Genomic DNA, 17,507 nt, shown 5'->3' on the forward strand with positions numbered 1-17,507 from the left:
CCTGCTCTTCGTTTGTTGACAGTGGGTTAGAGAGAAACCTGCAGTGTTCCCGTGGAGGCCTAGAAGTAAGGGACTGAGCATGAGCTCTTCTCCGATTTCTCTGTCATGCCAGAGCGTGAAACTGATTTGCTGAGTGTAGAGTGAGATCCTGCTCATCCTCCTGTGTTATGTACACTAGAGAAACATTCAGAAACATCCCTGCGGCTTCCTGGGCGCCGATCAGTTGACTCGCAGGTCCCTCAGAGCACTGTTTCATGCTCCGAGGATAGCTATCGTTTCTATTTATTCATCCTGATTGATGACCTTTTCAAGCCCTCCTGCACTGTCGTATTAGGCACAGCCAGAAACCTCCATTCATTCCAAGACTGTTAATCAAACTGCCTCAGCCACCCACACCACGTGGTAAGCAGGGCCGTCTGATTTGCTTTCTCGTGCTGGGACTGTAAAGCGCTGCCTGGTCAGTGGTGTTGCTTTATATAGAAACGAAGCTTCTGCGTTCTGAACCGATACTCGGGATCTCACAGGGTGATTTTGCGTTATCTGAGTCCTGTTGTGCCAGACACCCAAAATGTTTAAAGAAAATTGGAATTCAAAAGGGAAGGAATGATTTTTTTTTTTTTTTCCCCTCTCCTTGTCTCCCCACAGAAGAATGTCTGTTCCAGAGGGTATGCGCTCTCCTACGACATCACCGCTCACTTCTTCAGGGTAACTGCTAGCCGGAGTAGACGTTTCTTTACCAGGATACCTGACTATATGCTATTCTTAGCAATGAGATGTGCTATTTGTACCCTTGTTTTGAGAATTGTTGGTGTAAATTCCAAAAAGAAGAGCAGTAATCCAGGAAAGTGAAGAGAAGTAGCCGGAGGAGGTAGTGGTAGAGATTAATTTTAATACAATACAGCAAAGCTGGTGGGGGAAGGAGAAGCTGTTGGGCACACGTTTCTTCTGCTGGGCCATGCTGACCCCTACAGTTATCTTTGATTAGTTTACACATGGCTTGGTGAGGTACTCCAAAGCAGCAAAGACATATGTGTGTAGTCATCTTGTAACTTATCCTCTTCCAGGGCCTGCTTAATGCCAGCTTGGACTGCGAGGACTCAGCAGAAGGGGTCAATGATGTTCTAACAGCATGTCAAACCAAATGTCCCGTTATGCTCTTCTCTGCAGTGGTAACTGTTCATATTTCATCTTAAGAGTGCTCGATGAAAATTCAGTATCGGTTCAGAGCGTTTGTTTTAAACTTCATTTAATATAAACTGTGAAGTGTGGGGGTAGTAACTCTCAACGCCTTTGGGAAATTGCAGAGAGTTTTAGAACCCTTGGTATCGCTGATCGCAGCTCTGGGCGTGCAACCTTGTCTTTGGAGTGTCGCTACAGAAGTGGAACAGAGGCTGTTTAAGGGTGAGAAGCTGGGAGACTTGTCTTGGTTTCAGATGCGCTACAGAGGGGCTGGTTGTTACATGCCAAGCAACCAAAAAGTCCATAAAGCACAGATTTTTTTCTTTTTTCCTCTCTCCTGTGCGTAACTCTTCATGCACCGTTTTACATGGGGATACGTGTTTTTGTTGCATGTGGTAAGCATGTACGTCACCTCTGCGGAACAGTTCCTTTACCATGAGTGGTCCTGCTAGAGGAGGTGGTATGAACTGTGGTATGAACACGGTCACAAATGACCCTCTTTGCATTTCCAGAATGTGAAACTTAGAATCATAGAATCGTTTAGGTTGGAAAAGACCTTTAAGATCATCGAGTCCAACCGTTAACCCAGCACTGCCAAGTCCACCACTAAACCACGTCCCTGAGCACCACGTCTACATGTCTTTTAAATATCTCCAGGGCTGGTGACTCTGCTGCTTCCCTGGGCAGCCTGTTCCGATGCTTGACAACCCTTTCGGTGAAGAAATTTTTTTCCTCATGTCCAATCTAAACCTCCCCTGGCGCAGCTTGAGGCCGTTTCCTCTCGTTCTATCGCTTGGGAGAGGAGACCGACACCCCCCTCACTACAGCCTCCTTTCAGGTAGTTGTAGAGCGCGATAAGGTCTCCCCTGAGCCTCCTCTTCTCCAGGCTGAACAACCCCAGTTCCCTCAGCCGCTCCTCACAGGACTTGTGCTCTAGACCCTCCACCACCTTGGCTGCTCTTCTGTAGAATCAACTTCTCATGTTTATTATGTGTGTATGTACAACTTGGACTTTTTCATTACAGGGCGAGGAGGGGACCCTTTCTCTGAGTACCGGGCTGAGGTAGCGTGCATACCTGACTGCAAACAACTACTAAGTACACCACCACTAATGCTGCTGACTTCTGTCTTTCTTCCTAGCTTTGGTGGCCGAGGCTGGAGCCAGTACTTTGCTCTCAGTGGAAGAGACTCTTCGGGGCTCCGCTTGCAGAAGAACTGGAAAGACTGAGGGAATGGCAGTCCTCAGCTACCAGGTGTGTGTGCGAGGAACCGAGCGTGGATCTGCAGGCAGGAGAACCTGCTCGCGGAGGGATCAGCGCCCAGGATGCCTGTTCTCTGAGGCAGGCTGGGTTTCAGCAGGCAGGATGAAATGCTAACGTGGACTGAGGCTTGTAGGACAGCTATATACAGATGCCTTTGTAGAGTTTAAACTCAAAATGGGTCATTATAATTATTTAGTCTGGCCTTCTGTGTAATATGGGTCAGAGTGTTTCACCATAAGGAAAAGAGAATCTTTTTAGAGGAGACTGGAAGGCAGAGTCCTTGTTAGACAAACACTGGAAATAGTCTTTAGCACAGTGTTGAGTCACTTGCTTAAGCTGCCGCACCCTTTGCTCCCTGGATTTGGTGAATCTCTGATCTCCTGAAGCTGCTGACTGCTTCTCTGCTGTATGCTTCCTTCTTTACCTGTTGTTACGCTGGTCTGTTCAGCGTCCTGCAACTTTTCTCCAAAAGCTGGGAATTTAGTATAAGAATCTCCTTGCAGGTTATTGAACGTAATAATCACATTAGCCATAGTGGTGTATACAGTTAACTACCTGTCCAACCTCTGATGAAAGAGATTTGGGAATGCTGCTGCCTCTTTCTAGACTTTTCTTTTTTAAACTGTCTCCATGTAGCATCCAACTGCAGGAGGGGAAAAAAAAAAAGAGAATTTTTTTTGTCCCAATCACAAACCTGCACCCTTTGCCCAGCCCCTGACTTCCTCCTCATTCACGGCTGTGATTTTTTTTTTTCTTTTTTTAATTTTATTTTTTCCCTCCAAAACCATGACGTGCTGGTTTCGTTTCCTAGCTTCCTTTCTTCAGGAGCGGTTTTCCCGCTCTCCGGCCCTCCTTGGATTTTGGCTGCCTTCCTCCATTGTACTCTTCAACAGCCGTCACCATGCGGACGAGAGAGAAGTGCACTGAAGAGGCTGGGGACTGACACAGAGCAGGCAAGACGGTGCATTTTAAATGTCTGCTCTTCCCTACACTTGAAAACTAGAAGCAGAATGCCTTTAACTGAGAAATGGTTGTCCTGAGATACAGCTGAATCCCTGGCAAACCCTGTTGTGAAATCTTGCTGGTGGCCAATTGATAAAACGTAGCTGTAAATTACCAGTTGCTAAATACTTATCCTAGAGGCAAAGTTGTTCCAAACTTAAACTTTTAACTCGGATACTGGCTCCTCTGTGAAGTCGGGGAGGGCTATGAAACAGCTGCTTTAAAAACTGAAGCTGGAGAGGGTGCTGCAGAGATTGAGAGCTCAATCCTTGGCGTGCCAGGATCGCCCCTCCCTCCGACAAAGGAGCAGTCCTTGTGGATTTTAGCTCAGGCATCTTGGCTGGGAGGTTAAGGAGACGCAGAAAGTTTGAGACAGGAGTGTAGGCATTGTAAGGGCTCTGGGAAGACGTGCTGTAGGAATCCCAGGAACAGACCTCCTGAGGGTTCTCCCAAGTCTGTTCCAGGAAATGCCTCCTCCATTTCGCCATGCTCAGTGCCCTCTGTGCACGGGAATTCTCTGAAGTCCTCTGCTGAGGAGGAAGCCGGGCTGCTGCCTGGCAGTTCTGTTTGTTGATCTTCCGGGGATAGCCGGGGCCGGAGCTCAGTGTGGGGAGTGTCCCTGTACTGAGACATTCACAGGTAAATAGGGTTGAAGCGGAACCTGTGCCTTGCTGTTTACTCTAAAGTTTTATTGCTCCGGGCAGCAGTTACGGTAGCAGCTCCTCCTGCTATGGGATTGACTCCTCCACCGTTTATACTGGTCTAGAGCCAAAAGCTGCTAGTCAGAAACTGGTGTCACTGAGTTGATATGAGCATTTAGTACATGTGGAATAACAGCGGCTTTCACCTCAAAAATCTGCCTTGAGATAGGAGGAGGGCGGCAGGAAGGGATGTGGTAGGGGTCCAGAAAAGCCGTAACAAGCGTGTGTCAGGGCAGGATTACGATGCGCTTGCTGAGATGGGAGGCTGCACAGCATCTGCTGGTGGCATGCCGGCTGTGGACCGACATGAGCTCTCCTCCAGGTTTACATCTGCGGTAGCTCGCTCGGTTTTCCCTGTATGCGGAAGAAGTTGTCATCTGTTGTCTGACTTGCAGCAAGCCTTGCTTCGAGAACAGTGAATTTAGTGTGGACTTTACCCTTAGAAGCAATGAACGATGTCAGGCTGCAGTCTGTCTTCTTCAAACCCACTGCCTTCACCTGGAAGGAACAGCAGTGCTTGTAGTTCATCCAGGTCCATCCTGGGAACGTGCTTTGTGAAGTGTTATTTCCTGATTGGAAAGTGCAAGTTCTGAGTCACCACCGCAGATATAACTAACAGGCAGTCTCTTTTCCTTGCAGCTTCTTGTTTCTCTCCTGTTCTTCTCGCTCATGGATCTCATCTCAGCAAAAATAACACCAAAGGTAAATTCAGCCCTGGGGGAATTCTCATGACACTAAATGTGTCTGATCCACTTGGTTTGCTGCCTAAAAATGCTTTGTACCGGTGCCGTGGAGGCTGGTAGCTTGTTCTGCCAGAAGGAGGGCATCAGCAACATCCCAGACAGAGCCTGCTGAAAGCCCTTCTGTTCCTATCAGATTAAACCTGTATTTTCCTCTAACTGACGTTATCTCCCCTTTCACTACAGTAGCTTTTATTTCTCTTCATGAATGACTTACTATTTTCAGTTCCCTTTTCAGACTTTACACCTCCCAGGTAGCGCAGGAACCTCATCTCTCTCCCTTAGCTTTTGCGTAGCAGTTCCCATTTGTTAGATGACATTTTTCCTCAGGCTGGAATTTCACAGGAGAATTCACGTGGTATTTCACAGGAGGAGGGGTCCCCAGCGAGGAGGAACGCTGGTTTCCAAATGATTTAACGCTATTAAATGAAGGAGCAAAGGTGACAAGTTTCTTCCAGCAGCAGTCTGCCCTAAGCATCCTCCTGCCTAGGAATGCTTGTTTCTGTCCCTTCGCTGTCTTCTCAGCTTTGAAGTGCAGCCGTTTGTGTAGTCACCTAACGGATTGGATCAGGGAGCAGACTCAAGTTAAAAATAATCATTTGGTCTCATCGTCTGCCTTGGGGAGAGTCTGGAGGAAGAGCCATTGAGGGAAAAAAACCATCTTGAGCAAACAGATCTGGGAGGTTATTCCAAGTAAAATGAGTAATGTAAAAAAAAAAACCAACCAACAACCCAAACCAAAACCAATCCCAAGACGCGCTGTCACTAGATGGGTTAGAGGGGGAAAAAACCTGCTCTGGGGAGCAGGGTGGGGTCGGTGCAGGACGTGCAGTGGCTCTGTGCTGAGCACTGCTGGGAAGCGTGCTGGTGACGAGCCGGTTGCTCATCGAGACCACTTCCCCCTCTCTCACAAATCGTTCTCAACTGAGCCCTGTCGCGGCCTGGTTTGGTGATGAAGGCACTGCATCGCTCCGGTGCCTGATTGCCCGGGGGGAATCCAGGCTGCCGGGCAAGGGGAAGGACTTGGGCTACATTCATAAAGGTCCTTTAATAGAGCACTTCGTGTACACGATCTCTTACGAGGGGTTCCTTTCTGCTTTGATGCAACTAAAGCCTAAGACAAACTAGACCTGTCCTTTCTGACGCCCAGGAAGGAGTGGATTTTCAGACGTCTCTGGAATGGTCCCTGGAGATCTTGCAACACCTGGAAGAGAGGGGAGCGTCCTGGCCACTTCTCTTCCATTCGGCAGAGAAAGGTGAGTGAGTCCTGCCTCCAAGGGGTGGAAAGGCGAGGTTTGGTGCTGGACAGGCATGCCCCACCTCTTTGATTAATGAATGTACCTGTAAGAAGGAACAGATGGGCCTCTGTAAGCAGCACGAAAAATACTTGCTTGAGTAAAAGCCGAGAACATCCCGCTTCTACCCTGCAGTATGGTGACCCAGCTGACGATCGGGAACGACTGACACTCAGTATTGTTCCCTCTGGTAGAGAAAGCCTCAGAGGGGACAGCTTGCTTCTCTCAGGGGTCCCCACAGCTAAGCACTAGCGTTTATTGTGGGCTGGAAGGAAACCGTGCAGCCCCTGTGCTGCTGTGGAAGTACGCGAGGTGGCGTGAGGACCACCGCAGATGCTTAGTGCTTCTCTCTGGCTCTTGCAGACCCTAGAAAATACCGTGTCCTGCGCAGCGCAGCCTCGGACCGTCACGTCCGGCTCTTGCCTGTTGCATTCTACAGGTAACGCCCTGCCGGGCTCAGAGGGGAGGTGTTCGCAAGGGATGATGTGGCTGAGGGTTTGCACGTACAGCAGCTGGTGCAGAGGTAACGGTACTGCTGGCCCGTAGGTGAGCTGTGCAGGAGAGAATACTTGATCAGGGCAGGATTGCTATTTAAGGAGCCCCGTATCTTCTGCTAGAAGTTTCCCTTCAGCTTTGTGCTCCAAACAGGAGCGTCCCTGGCTGCCTTTCGTGCTCCTGGCAGTGGGGTGGCCCTGCACACAATGGGACTTGTAAAACAGACAGCGGCAACAGCACCGGCTGCGTTTGCCTTGCGTCTTTATGCGTTTGAGTCTACCACGGAACCGGTGCTAACCGGACACGGTGTGTGACCTCCTCTAGCCTCACCCCGTGCTTTCACCAAGAGCTGCTCACTCGAGAGCAGACCTTCCTCTACGTGGCGCTCGATTTGTACATCCAGCTGCTTCGGCTCTTCGTGGAAGGGAAAGACCTGCCCCAGTCTGATCAAGCGGGGCAAAGCCCAGACCCCGCAGAGCACGTGAGTGAAGCTCAGTCTCTCTTTGTCCCTCTTGTAACTGTGCATCCCATTCTTTATCCCTTCCCCCTGCCACTTGCAGCATCCCTCTTGTTCCCGCCTTCCTGTACAGAGCAGAGGTAGCTTGTGCGGCTGCCTTTGCGGGCAGCTTGCTTGCACCTTGGGGCTGAGAGAAGCTGCCGGTGCTGCTGTCCTGCTGCTGCCCGAAACCTAAGCTGCCTCGCCACTGTCTTGCACAGGACCTCAGGGTGAAGGTCGTCACTGATCTAGTGATCTGCTTAACCTGTGAATAGCCCCTAGGTGCCATGTAGTGGTTCCTGTTTCGCTTTTGGAGGCAGGGACTGAGAGCCGAAAGTGACATTGCGCTTGGCCTTGACGGGCCGTGTCTCTCTTCTCCGTGTTCTCCAGGGGGATCCCTTGGAGGTGATCTCCACGGCCCGGCGGTTCCTGCTCGGTGTGATCCCACGATGCCCTGCCCAAAGCTTTGGAAACATACGACCGGTGCGTTCAGGTTTTTGGTTGTTTTTTTTTTTTCTCTCCTCCCAAGTGTGTGAGAGCTGGGAGCGCTGCTGCTGCTCAGGGCCGGCGTGCGTAGCCTTCCTTGCCGCGCCGATCCTGTACTGGTGCTGCCTGCTTAACCCCTGACACACGCTGCCTTTCCGTAACACATTTGGGAGCGGTGGAGGACACCTGCTGCTCAATCAGTGCTACAGCCACATCCTCCCTCTCCCGGGCTGCATCTTTCTCGGCAACAACACTGCCCTCACGCAGTCTCGCTCCCGCCGCTTCCTTAATGCCTGGTCTTGGGGGAAATACCAAGCCCAGCTAAGTGGCAGGCGTTGAAGTTTGGCAGCCACGAGCTCGTGTTACTTCTGTGTGAGTCGGCACCAGCTTCCCTCTCCTCTACCTCGCCGAGAAGCAGCAGAATGATCTAGTGTTGCTGTAACTCCCTTTGAGGAAGCACGAGCAGGTCTAATGCTGGCTACTTGCCCTCTTCCCCAGCTACTGGACGCGTGTGAAGAACTTGACCCAGAGCTGGGAGCCAGCCTCCTGCACTTCTCCAGGCCTGCCGTGGCCACGGAGCTGGACGAAGAGCTGGCCCTGTTCTGAGGGACGGAACACCCTGACTACGGACGAAGGGACAGACGAGGTGCTACCTTTCTCACCAGTGCTGTTTCTTTCAAATTACTTTGTAAATAATTTATTACAAGCATAACCATGAAGCTCTTGTTACAATAAAAAGTAGGTTACAAATTTCAGTTTAGACTTGCTTTGGGAATCATAATTTCCCCCCCCCCCCCCCCCAAAAACCAAAATGTCTGCTTGAAGTTGCTTCGCTGCCCTGTGTACCCTTACAGCCACCCGAGGGCACTTCCGTACAGGCAGCAGCTTGTGCAGGCGGGGGACAGTTGTGGCCAACTTTGTTTCTACAACTGTGCGCGTGGGGAGAAGGGGGACCACGAAGGGGTGCTGCCGAACATCCATTCCCCTGGGATTAGACAGACTCTTAGTACAACACTGCTGAATCAGACGTGAGCATGGAGAATCACAGCATGATAACAAGCTTTTTCTGAGCAAGCTGAAGCTAATTCCACTGAGTTCTTTGGGAGACTAAAATGTAGATAAAAAAAATCTCCGTTCTGCCGCATGGTTTCTACGGGGCTGGACTGGGAAAGCATCCCTGTCCCCCTCAGGTGGGCTCCTGCTGTGCAGTCACTTCTGGCTTTACCGCCTGGCTTTCTGAAGTCCCTGAAGTATTTAGGAGGAGAATGGGCTCTGGCTCCAGCGGCTTGGCTTTGTCCTGAGTCTGGGTCAGAGGGTGCACCATGGACATGTGGACATTAAGGTTATGGGCCTTCTCGAAGCGCTTCCCACACTGGTCGCAGGCAAACTCCAGCTCCGTCTCGGCTTTGTGTTTGGTCATGTGGTACTTGAGCGACGCTCGCTGTCGGCACTGGAAACCACAGATTTCGCACCTGCAAGGCAAAGCAGGGGCTTAGCGCCGGGCCTGAGGGGGCAGCCGTGGCGTTCGCTCTTTGTCACGCGGAATAAACCCCCCCCCCCCCCGAGAAGACAACCGCAGCCTCAGAGCTGCTTGCTCACAGCATCTCCTACAACTACCCTGGTCACGCAACACGATTCTCCTCCTCGGGCCTGCAGCTCATCGCTGGTAGCCGAGCATTCACCTGCTGAACGCTGAAGGGCAACAGGAATAGGAGGAGATGCAAGACTTGCTCAGCAAGGGGAAGCTCTGGCGCGTGCGTTGTGGACGAGCGTTTAAAGTGATTCAGCCAGGAGACTGCCAGCTACAGGCAGGGTTTGTATCGCAGAATTACTCTGTGCTAAGGTCAGTGACTGCGAGAGCTCAGCGGAACTTCACCACCCCTTCCGTCCCTTTTCTTAGCTACGAACGGATGGTTGGTGTGCACTTACTGGAGGGGCTTTGCTCCCGAGTGCCGCATCTGGTGGACCGAGAGGTGTTTGCGTTGCTTAAAGGTCTGCCCACATTCATCACAGATATAATTACGTACCTCTGCAATGTAAAAAGGGAGACAGTCATCGATTCTGCCGATTTCTTAGTACACGAAATGCATACGGGCAGCTGCCCGCGCTTACTGGTGGAGCCTGAATTCCTCCCCCTGCCTCGCGTCCCCCGCGTGATGGCCCGTTACAGGTTTACAGGCAAGGCAGGCCGTTCTGCACGGTCTTGCACAAGCCTCGTGCAATGAATCGTTGGGTGTTTGCAACACCCGTCGCCTGGTGTGAGCGGAGCCCGCTGGGACACACCTGTATGAATGAGCTTCACGTGACGCTGCAGGTACCGGTCAATCATGAACACCTTGTTGCAGCCAGGATGAGGACAGGGCCTCTCCCGAACCTCTTCGTGATGCTCTTTGATGTGTTTCTGTGGAGAAAGGACAGAGCTTCTAACCGCTGGCCTCCATTTTCCCTAGTGGAAAAACTTGGATACCCCCAATAAACGAGACACCCCCCCCCCCCCATGTTGGCAGGCTCGCGCGTCAGCGCTGCTTCACTGTGGAAAAACCAGAGACTTGCATCCAAATCTAAGCCTGGCGGCAGGGGCTTTAACCGGGCAGAGCGGAGCTTGTTCCAAGGGCTGCTGCCGAGCCAGCGGCCGGCTTCCAGAACAGGAGGAGCACGCAGAGCCAGAGCAGCTCCCGTTGCTTTTAGGAGCACAGAAGGAGGCCTCCAACTGCTTCGTTTGGTCGCTTGCCGCCTCCTGCGGAGCTAGGCGGCGAGTTAAATCTGTCACAGATCCTCTCCTCGTACGGAAACCGCTCTGTAACACTCGGAGCCACCGGTCTGAGACAGGAGCAAACCCTGAACTCACCTTCATGCCATCCGCCCCTCTGTAGACGGCCGTGCATCCCTGGTAAGGACACTTGTAAATGGTAGGCAGCTCCTCCCTGCAAAGCAGAGGCCTGCCGTCAGCCAGCGTGCCGAGCGCGGGGCTGCTGCTCAGCTGCCGCCTGCTCCTTATTACCTTTCACATTTGATTTTTTTTTTCCAGCCTGGCTTAGGCCCAGGCTTCTTCCTTATTTTGGGCTCTTCCGCCTTCTTTGCTTCTTTGCTGTCACTTTTCTTGCTAGAAACCCTCCAAGAAGGAAGAAGGACAGTGGTTTAATACTTGATGTTGGTTTTAGTCCTCCCACCTAATTGTCCCCGAGCGTCACAGCCGGCCTGATGGCTCAGCTTGGCCTGGCAAAGCAGGGGCACGCACACCGTCAGGCACACATGAGCTGCGCTGCGGTAATTAGTGCCGGGCCTGAGGACGAGGGACGCGGCCCAGCTTCAACCCGATGGGGAGCTCAGGGAACACGGGTGCTGGGGCAGCGCTGTGACCTCCAGGCAGGGACGTGGAGAGAACTGAGGCCAGGAAGGAAAGCGATGGCGTTGGCCCAGCTGAGCCCGGCACAAGCAGAGCCGAGGCGGGCGCCAGCCCTCCCGCTCGTCCGCCGAGAGCTCTGCTAACCACGCAGTAAGCCCCTTACTTCTTTTCGGGGTAAGGCTCGAAGGAGTCATCTGAAGATTGCACGTTTCTCTTCTCATTTTCATCGTCGCTCAAGAAGTCCCTGAGAGAGAGAAGATGCCCTTTACCGACACAGCACCGGGCTGGTGCTTCAGCACCAGCGTCTGCAGCAGCAGCAGCAATACGTGCTCTTCGTTCCCAGCGCATCCATCTCCCCCACAGCACGGCACGGCAGCCGAGGCTCCACGTGTCCTCCTCCCCCGTAATCTCCCCAAGCAAATACAGCGCCGGTGAACACAGCAAATAGCAAAATCGGGTCCTTTTAGGACTAGATCTCTGCAAGAGTAATCGAACCGCTGTCAGGAGAACAAAAACCGGCCATTTCTGAAAAGATCTATTCGTTGTTGAGGGATGTTGCCACCGCTTTCTCTACTGGGAGAAGTAATTTTGCAGAGCAAGAACGTAATGTAATTGTCTGGCGCAGGTTAATTAAGCTGCAGGTCATTCTGCATTTCCTCATACGCAGCAGCCACATAGGTTTGGGTCTTAATTTTTCCTCCTTTTAAGTCCTAAGCCGTACAAGAAGCAAGCGATTCTGAAGCCAGGAAACAGGCAATGAACTGTTGTGGCACGTGTAACGTGACAGCTGACACACTGAAATAAGTCTGCTCTCGGCCATTTGGTACTTTAGACTCGGAATGACTGGACTCAATTATCAGTTATTTACAAGCCTCACTTTAAAGACCTGCGTTTGAAGGATTTAGCCAAATCTTTGATCATAAAGGCTGCTAAGCTGCCGGTGTCCCTCCCACTCCCTGCTTCCCATTTAATCGCTCTCCCTGTGGGCAAACGGGGTGGTTTCTCCGAGTGCCACCCCTTGCCTGCATTCCTGCACCGACCGCTCCTCTGCGGCCCCAGCCCGGAGCAGCCACGAAGGGGAATTGCTCCCAGGCGAGGCAGGAGCTTTCGGCAGCCCTGCCCCGGCGAGGGGCTGGAGCAGCGGCTCTGCCACCACCCAGGACCGAGCAAGCCCCCGCCGCCCCTGCACGGTTCCTTCCCCAGAGCAAAGGGTCCTTGAACGAAACGGGACCAGGTTTGCTGGAAGCAGCCAGCGAACGCGGAGGGCACGCGCGCGTGCAAACACAGGCGCGCCGCTGTGCAAACCGCCCCCCCCCCCCCTGCAGCAGAGGCAGCGAGGAGGGGAGTTCAGCGCCTCAGCGGCGTGAGCTTCATCACAGCCGCTGCAGAGCCACCGCTCTGCGCCTCCGACGCCGGTTCCAAGGGGCCTCGAGGGCCAGGTCACTCGGGGAGAAAGAGCTCTCCGAGGCGGGTCATTTCACACTGGCAAAGAAGACATTTAGGCTATTTTAAACCCACTCTTCTCTCACCCCTCAGAAAGGTCACTGAACTCGTCTTTTACCCGCTCATCCGACGTTGCAGACAGAACCTGCTTCCCACTCAACTGTCCTAGGGAATGAAGGAGAACACGGTGCGTTACAAGGAAAAGCAGCAAAACCAAGCCAGCGGAGACAGCTGCTGAGAAGGAACCAGCCACTCGGGGTTCACTCGTGGTGGCTCATACCACGTGAAAAATACGTGCTCCGTGACAAGTTAATGATTATTTAAACGAAACGAAACTCCGTGTCTCATGTGCTCGGAGACCGCTCTCCCCGCGCTCCAGGGACGGGAGAGCCTTTACCCTGGAGTTCCCACGAGCATCTTTTGGATTCCCCCATGACACCTGCTCCGTAACCGCAAGACTCGTCCCCAGGTGAGTCCCAGCTGCCGTTCCTCTTTCCAGCAGCGGACACCTCCCGTGGCCGTCGGAGCTGAAGGCAGCCCGACTTCCCTAACTCAAAAATCGGTGTTAATTCCTCTCTTCTGGAAGTGGCGGCTGGGGGAGTTCAGCAGTAAACCCACGTTAACTCGGCCCATGAGCAAGCCCGCCCGGCAACTCTCCTTTGCGGACAGAAGGGGCTCCTGCTGTCCGGCGTCACCTGCAGCGGGGTCGGGGAAACCCCTCCTTGCCGGCAGACGGACGGGGTTTGGTTTGAGCGGAAAGAAACATCTGGCAAACGTGGTGCCGGCGAACCAGCGACCGTTCTGCACCGCTCGACGGGCACACGTCCCCCAACAAGAGCAAGGCAGCGGGGTCCCGCCAGCCGGGCGCAGCCTGCTAAGGAACGGCCAAGTCTCGGCCCCTCTATCAGAGGGGGAAATAGCGCACGGGGCGAGGAGACCGGTTCTTTTTGCGCGACGCGGTCGGCTGAACCCGTGTTCCCCCTTCCCTCCTCCAAGGCTCAGCGTCCCCGGTTGGAGGCGGTTCTCTGGGCAACCTGCACTCGCCAGCCGGGGTCTGCGTCCTCCTCGAGGAGCAGCGGTCCCCCAGGAGGGGGCCCAGCCCCGCCATCGCTCCCCGGGCCAGCTCTCCGGCTCTTTGCCCTTCCCCAGAGGCCTGGAGGGAGATCAGAAGGCAAATCCCTTACCTGTGGCACTGCTCAGCGGCGACACGGGCTGCGGCAGGGCTTTCTCCTGCAAGGAGGCCGTGCTGTCCAGTTGCGAGTGAGATGAATCCCTGTTCTGCGGCGGCTCGTTCTCCACATTCAGCGGCACCGATGTGGTCCCTTTGTTTGCGGGCTGCTGGCAAGTTGTCGTCCTTGCTGGAGCATGCTGGGGTTTGGGAGCAGAAACAGCCTCGGCATTGTCTGCCCCGGCCCCATTGTCAGTCAAGCGCTGCGCCGTGCTCTTGTTCCACTCCCGTTTGACAGACAAGGCGTTGTCGACAAGCACCGTGCTACAGTCCGAATCCGTATCCATGACGTAGTCGTGCCCGTCCCCGCAGCCCCAGACGGCGCGGATGATGCCGCAGTACTCGGAGGAGAGCACGCTCTGCAGGCTGGGCACCGAGGGGCAGCTCCCGGCGTGCGCGTGCGTCCACGTCACCAGGCTGTGCAGGCACTGGGGGCTGGAGGTGATCAGGTCGACTGTCGGAGGGGAGAGGCAGCACGCGCACCGTCAGTCCCCTGGGCCAGCCAAGGGCACAGCCAGCCGCGGGGAGGGACAGGGAGGGACCCGCTCCCCCCTGGGGAGGGGACGGGGCTGTGGACCCGCTCCCCCCAAGGCTGCACCGGACTCCTGCGTCAGACGGCGGGCGGGAGACACCCTAAAGGCGCCGCAGCCAGATGGACTTGGGCAGGGGCAGTCCCGTCAACCGCCAATATCATTAATTTTACAGCTGAAATTGTATTTTACAGCTGAAAGCGTATTTCTGATTGCCCCCCCCCCCGCCTCCCAACGTCCGATGGCGGCTGGGACAGGCCCGGCGCTGCCACCCAAACCCGCTCCGCCTGCTCTTCGCGCGAGCCTGCGCCTCTTCAGCTCAGCTCAGGGAGGCCGGTGCCAGCGAGGATCCTCCTGGTGAGCCGGAGGGGAGAGCTTGTGGAGGAGGGGGAACCGTGACCAGCCGGAGCGGGGCACGGCTGCGCCGAGGGACGCAGGAATCGCCCTGCCGGGTGGTCGTTCCTCGACGCCCGTAAAACCCAGCCCTTCGTTGATGGCATCACAGAAAGAAAAGGAAAGCGGCTCCGGGAGCGGGCACTCACCCAGACAGGAGGCACCTCCTTCCGTGCCCGGCTGGGCCTGGGCTGCGCCGCTCCTGCAAAAGCCAGAACAGCACAGTGGGGTCTCGGGGGTTACGGAGGGACCGCGCGTCAACCCACGGCAATTTACCGCTCGCGATAACTCCCGGGAAGAAAGAAATGCAACGTACTTTCCTTTCGACTTTATATGGCCCGTGGGAGACGCGTTCACCCTCTGGATAAACGTCCTGAGGACGCTGCGGCATTTGTAGAACTGGGCATGGCATTTCTTGCAGACGAACTGGGGGAGCGCGGGGTCCTGCCGCACCGCCACGCCGACCAGCCGCTGGAAGTCGGTGAAGAAGACCTGATCCACGCGGCGCTGCTTCTCCGAGTTCTCCCCCATCACAGGCACCTTCCCGAAAGCATTGCGTAGGCTCCTGGAGGAGAACTTCCCGTGGCAGAGGCGACAATAGCCGGTGCTCAGGGCTCTGCCGATTCCTGCCGGAGAAGGATTGAACGCAGCCGCTGGGTGCCTGCCGCAAGAGCGCGGCAGCCAGCTACGGCCTGAAGGCACCGGAGTGCCGGGAGATGTTCCCCTTCCCTTGATCCAAGTCGGCAGGCTGCCTCCGAAGCCCCGGCTTCGGCACAAGCAGAGAAAAGCCGGCCGGGAAGAGACCTTCCCTGCAACCCCCCCACCCTGCAGATCAGGGCACCGCACCACAACCGACTAACCCTAAAATCAGCCCTTCTGGCCCGATTGCCGCAGCGGAGGAACCTCCTCCCGGCTGCAGCGTTCTCGGGGCTTGCTCACCCACGTTTGCGCTTTTGCCGACGCCGTCCCTTGGCTTAAGTAGTTCTTCTCCCCCCCCCCAGCGTTTATCTCCGAAGTATTTAGAGCCGGCAGTCGCGTCCCTCAGCCTCTGCGAGCCCGAGCTGCCCCAGACCTCGCAGCCTCCTCCGAGACTTGCCATTTCTCAGCCACCCTGATGGTGCCCTGCAGCCTGGAGCCGGGCAGGGAGCTGGGGATGCGGAGCTGCCGCAGCTCCTGAGCGGGGAGCGAGGCTGACCGGGAGCAGCGGGGCAGGATGCAAAGCGTCTCTCCCGCTCCCGGTTCACTGACCGCGCCGCTCTCCCGCCCGGCTGCCTCCCTCCCCGGCCTGCGGCACCCCTGCTCTGCGGGGCACGGCTCCATCCCTCCACTGCAGCCCGACCGCCTGCCAGCGTGGGGGAAAACCCCCCGATGCAGCCTCTTCCCGGCCCTGATGCAACACAGCGGTGCTCTAAACCCTCCGGCCCGCCCAGCCGGGGACGAGGAGGGAGCAGGGTCCTGCCTGCAGCCCCCCGCGAGCTCCCCAGCCATCGCCGAGACCAGGCGAACAGCCTTCAGAGCGCTGGCGGGGTCCCGTCGCACACCGGAGAGCGGTGGGGACAGCCCGCAGAGCCCCCGGGGAGGGGACGGAGGCGGGGAAGGGCAGCACACCCTGGGGTGAGCATTTCGGAGGGCTGAAAGCCACCCCCCAGGCAGGGCGGGAGGGTCGGCGTGTGCCCGGCCCTGGGCGCTGGCCCAGAGGCGGCGCAGGCGTTGCCGCCCTGCGAGCGCTTCCCCCGCCGTCGGCGGTTTGTCTTTAGGCACCCAACTTTGAACCGTTTGATGATCAAAACTTATCTCCTGCCCCCAGCCACACCGGCAGCGGAGCGTTCGGCTATCGGCCGCCTCCGAACCAGGGCAGAGCGCCGGAGGACGGAGCCGGGGGGTCGGTTCCCGTCCGCTCTCCCCCGGGCTTTGCCTCGTTGTGCTGCCGAAACCCCTCCTTACCTCGCCGTTTACCGGCACCGGCAGCCTCAGCTCTTTAGAGGTGAAGCCCCTCCGCACAAACGAGCGGATCCGGGCCCTGGCACGGGGCAGATCCACCGCCCGGTCGTCTGCCGGTGGCACGGAGCCCCGGGAACGGCGGTCTGCTCCCTGGCAGAGGGGAGAGCCCCTTCGCCGTGCGGGGGGGGGGGAGGAGAGAGGTGGCCGGGCCGTGAGGGGCCCCGTGCCCGCCGGGACCCACGCACCCACCCGCGGGCCTGTCCCGGTGGGTGGCCGACCCCCGGGGAGCTGCCTGCGGCGGGGCGCGGGCCACGCCGTGGGAGATCCACCGACCCCCGCACCGCCTCCGTCGCCCCCCGCCCCCGCCCCGGCAGGAGCGGCCCGACGGCCGGAACGGCCGACAGCGGCTCCGGGACGCTGCTCCCGCCGTGCCCGAGGGCCGCCGGACCCCTGCCCCGGACCGGGCCGCCTGCGAGCCGGGACCCCGCTCCCCTCCCGCCCCGGCGCTTCCCGCAGCCGGCGGCGGGGCCGGGCCGGGCCGGGCCTGCCCGCCTCCCCCCGCGGGGCTGCGCCCCCGGCCCGTCCTCCCCCGGGCCGGGCCCGCCCCGCCCGGGCCTCACCTGCCTCCGGGGCCCCGCCGAGGGCGGCGGGCCGTGTCCAGGCGGCGGCCGCCGGGGCCCACCCCGCGGGGGGCTCGGGCCGCGCCGCCGCCGCCGCCGCCTCGGTCCCGCGGGCCGCCGTGCCGGGCCGCCGCCGGGGCTCGGGGGGCGCCGCGCCGGGGCCGCCCGCGGCCGCCAGGAACCGGCCGCGCCGATCGCGCTTCATCGCCGCCGCCGCCGCCGCCGCGGGCCCGGCCCGCCCCGCCCCGCCCGGCGCAGCGCCCCCTGCCGGCCGGAGGACCCCGCCGCCGGTCCGGCCCCGCCGCGCTCCCCCGGCGCCGCGGCCCGGTCGCGCCGTTCCGGGCGGCGGC

The 17,507-nt window shown here is 57.1% G+C and overlaps 2 protein-coding genes across 3 annotated transcripts in view; one reads left to right on the top strand and one right to left on the bottom strand.

Annotated features, from left to right (window-relative positions):
- The window catches only part of FANCA (FA complementation group A), a 37,955-nt gene extending 29,503 nt beyond the window's left edge, over positions 1 to 8,452 (top strand). For both annotated transcript variants that reach the window (XM_076348887.1, XM_076348888.1), the window contains exons 34-43: positions 646 to 705; positions 1,065 to 1,169; positions 2,320 to 2,432; positions 3,253 to 3,394; positions 4,784 to 4,846; positions 6,035 to 6,140; positions 6,543 to 6,618; positions 6,999 to 7,125; positions 7,561 to 7,653; positions 8,155 to 8,452. In XM_076348887.1, coding sequence (XP_076205002.1) covers positions 646 to 705; positions 1,065 to 1,169; positions 2,320 to 2,432; positions 3,253 to 3,394; positions 4,784 to 4,846; positions 6,035 to 6,140; positions 6,543 to 6,618; positions 6,999 to 7,125; positions 7,561 to 7,653; positions 8,155 to 8,262 — 993 coding nt within the window. In that variant the 3' untranslated portion in view covers positions 8,263 to 8,452. The remainder of the gene's footprint in view (positions 1 to 645; positions 706 to 1,064; positions 1,170 to 2,319; positions 2,433 to 3,252; positions 3,395 to 4,783; positions 4,847 to 6,034; positions 6,141 to 6,542; positions 6,619 to 6,998; positions 7,126 to 7,560; positions 7,654 to 8,154) is intronic.
- On the bottom strand, positions 8,447 to 17,362 carry ZNF276 (zinc finger protein 276). Its single transcript, XM_076348889.1, has 11 exons — positions 17,158 to 17,362; positions 14,913 to 15,222; positions 14,746 to 14,798; positions 13,630 to 14,127; positions 12,532 to 12,610; positions 11,166 to 11,246; positions 10,658 to 10,768; positions 10,505 to 10,580; positions 9,940 to 10,057; positions 9,586 to 9,685; positions 8,447 to 9,128 (listed from the first exon to the last, which is right to left on the bottom strand). Exons 1-11 carry the CDS (start codon positions 17,360 to 17,362, stop codon positions 8,843 to 8,845), a joined length of 1,917 nt encoding a protein of 638 aa, XP_076205004.1. The 3' UTR covers positions 8,447 to 8,842.
- Between the last annotated feature and the right edge of the window lie 145 nt (positions 17,363 to 17,507).

Source organism: Aptenodytes patagonicus, chromosome 11 (genome assembly GCF_965638725.1).
Source record: "Aptenodytes patagonicus chromosome 11, bAptPat1.pri.cur, whole genome shotgun sequence".
NCBI classification, from domain to species: domain Eukaryota; kingdom Metazoa; phylum Chordata; class Aves; order Sphenisciformes; family Spheniscidae; genus Aptenodytes; species Aptenodytes patagonicus.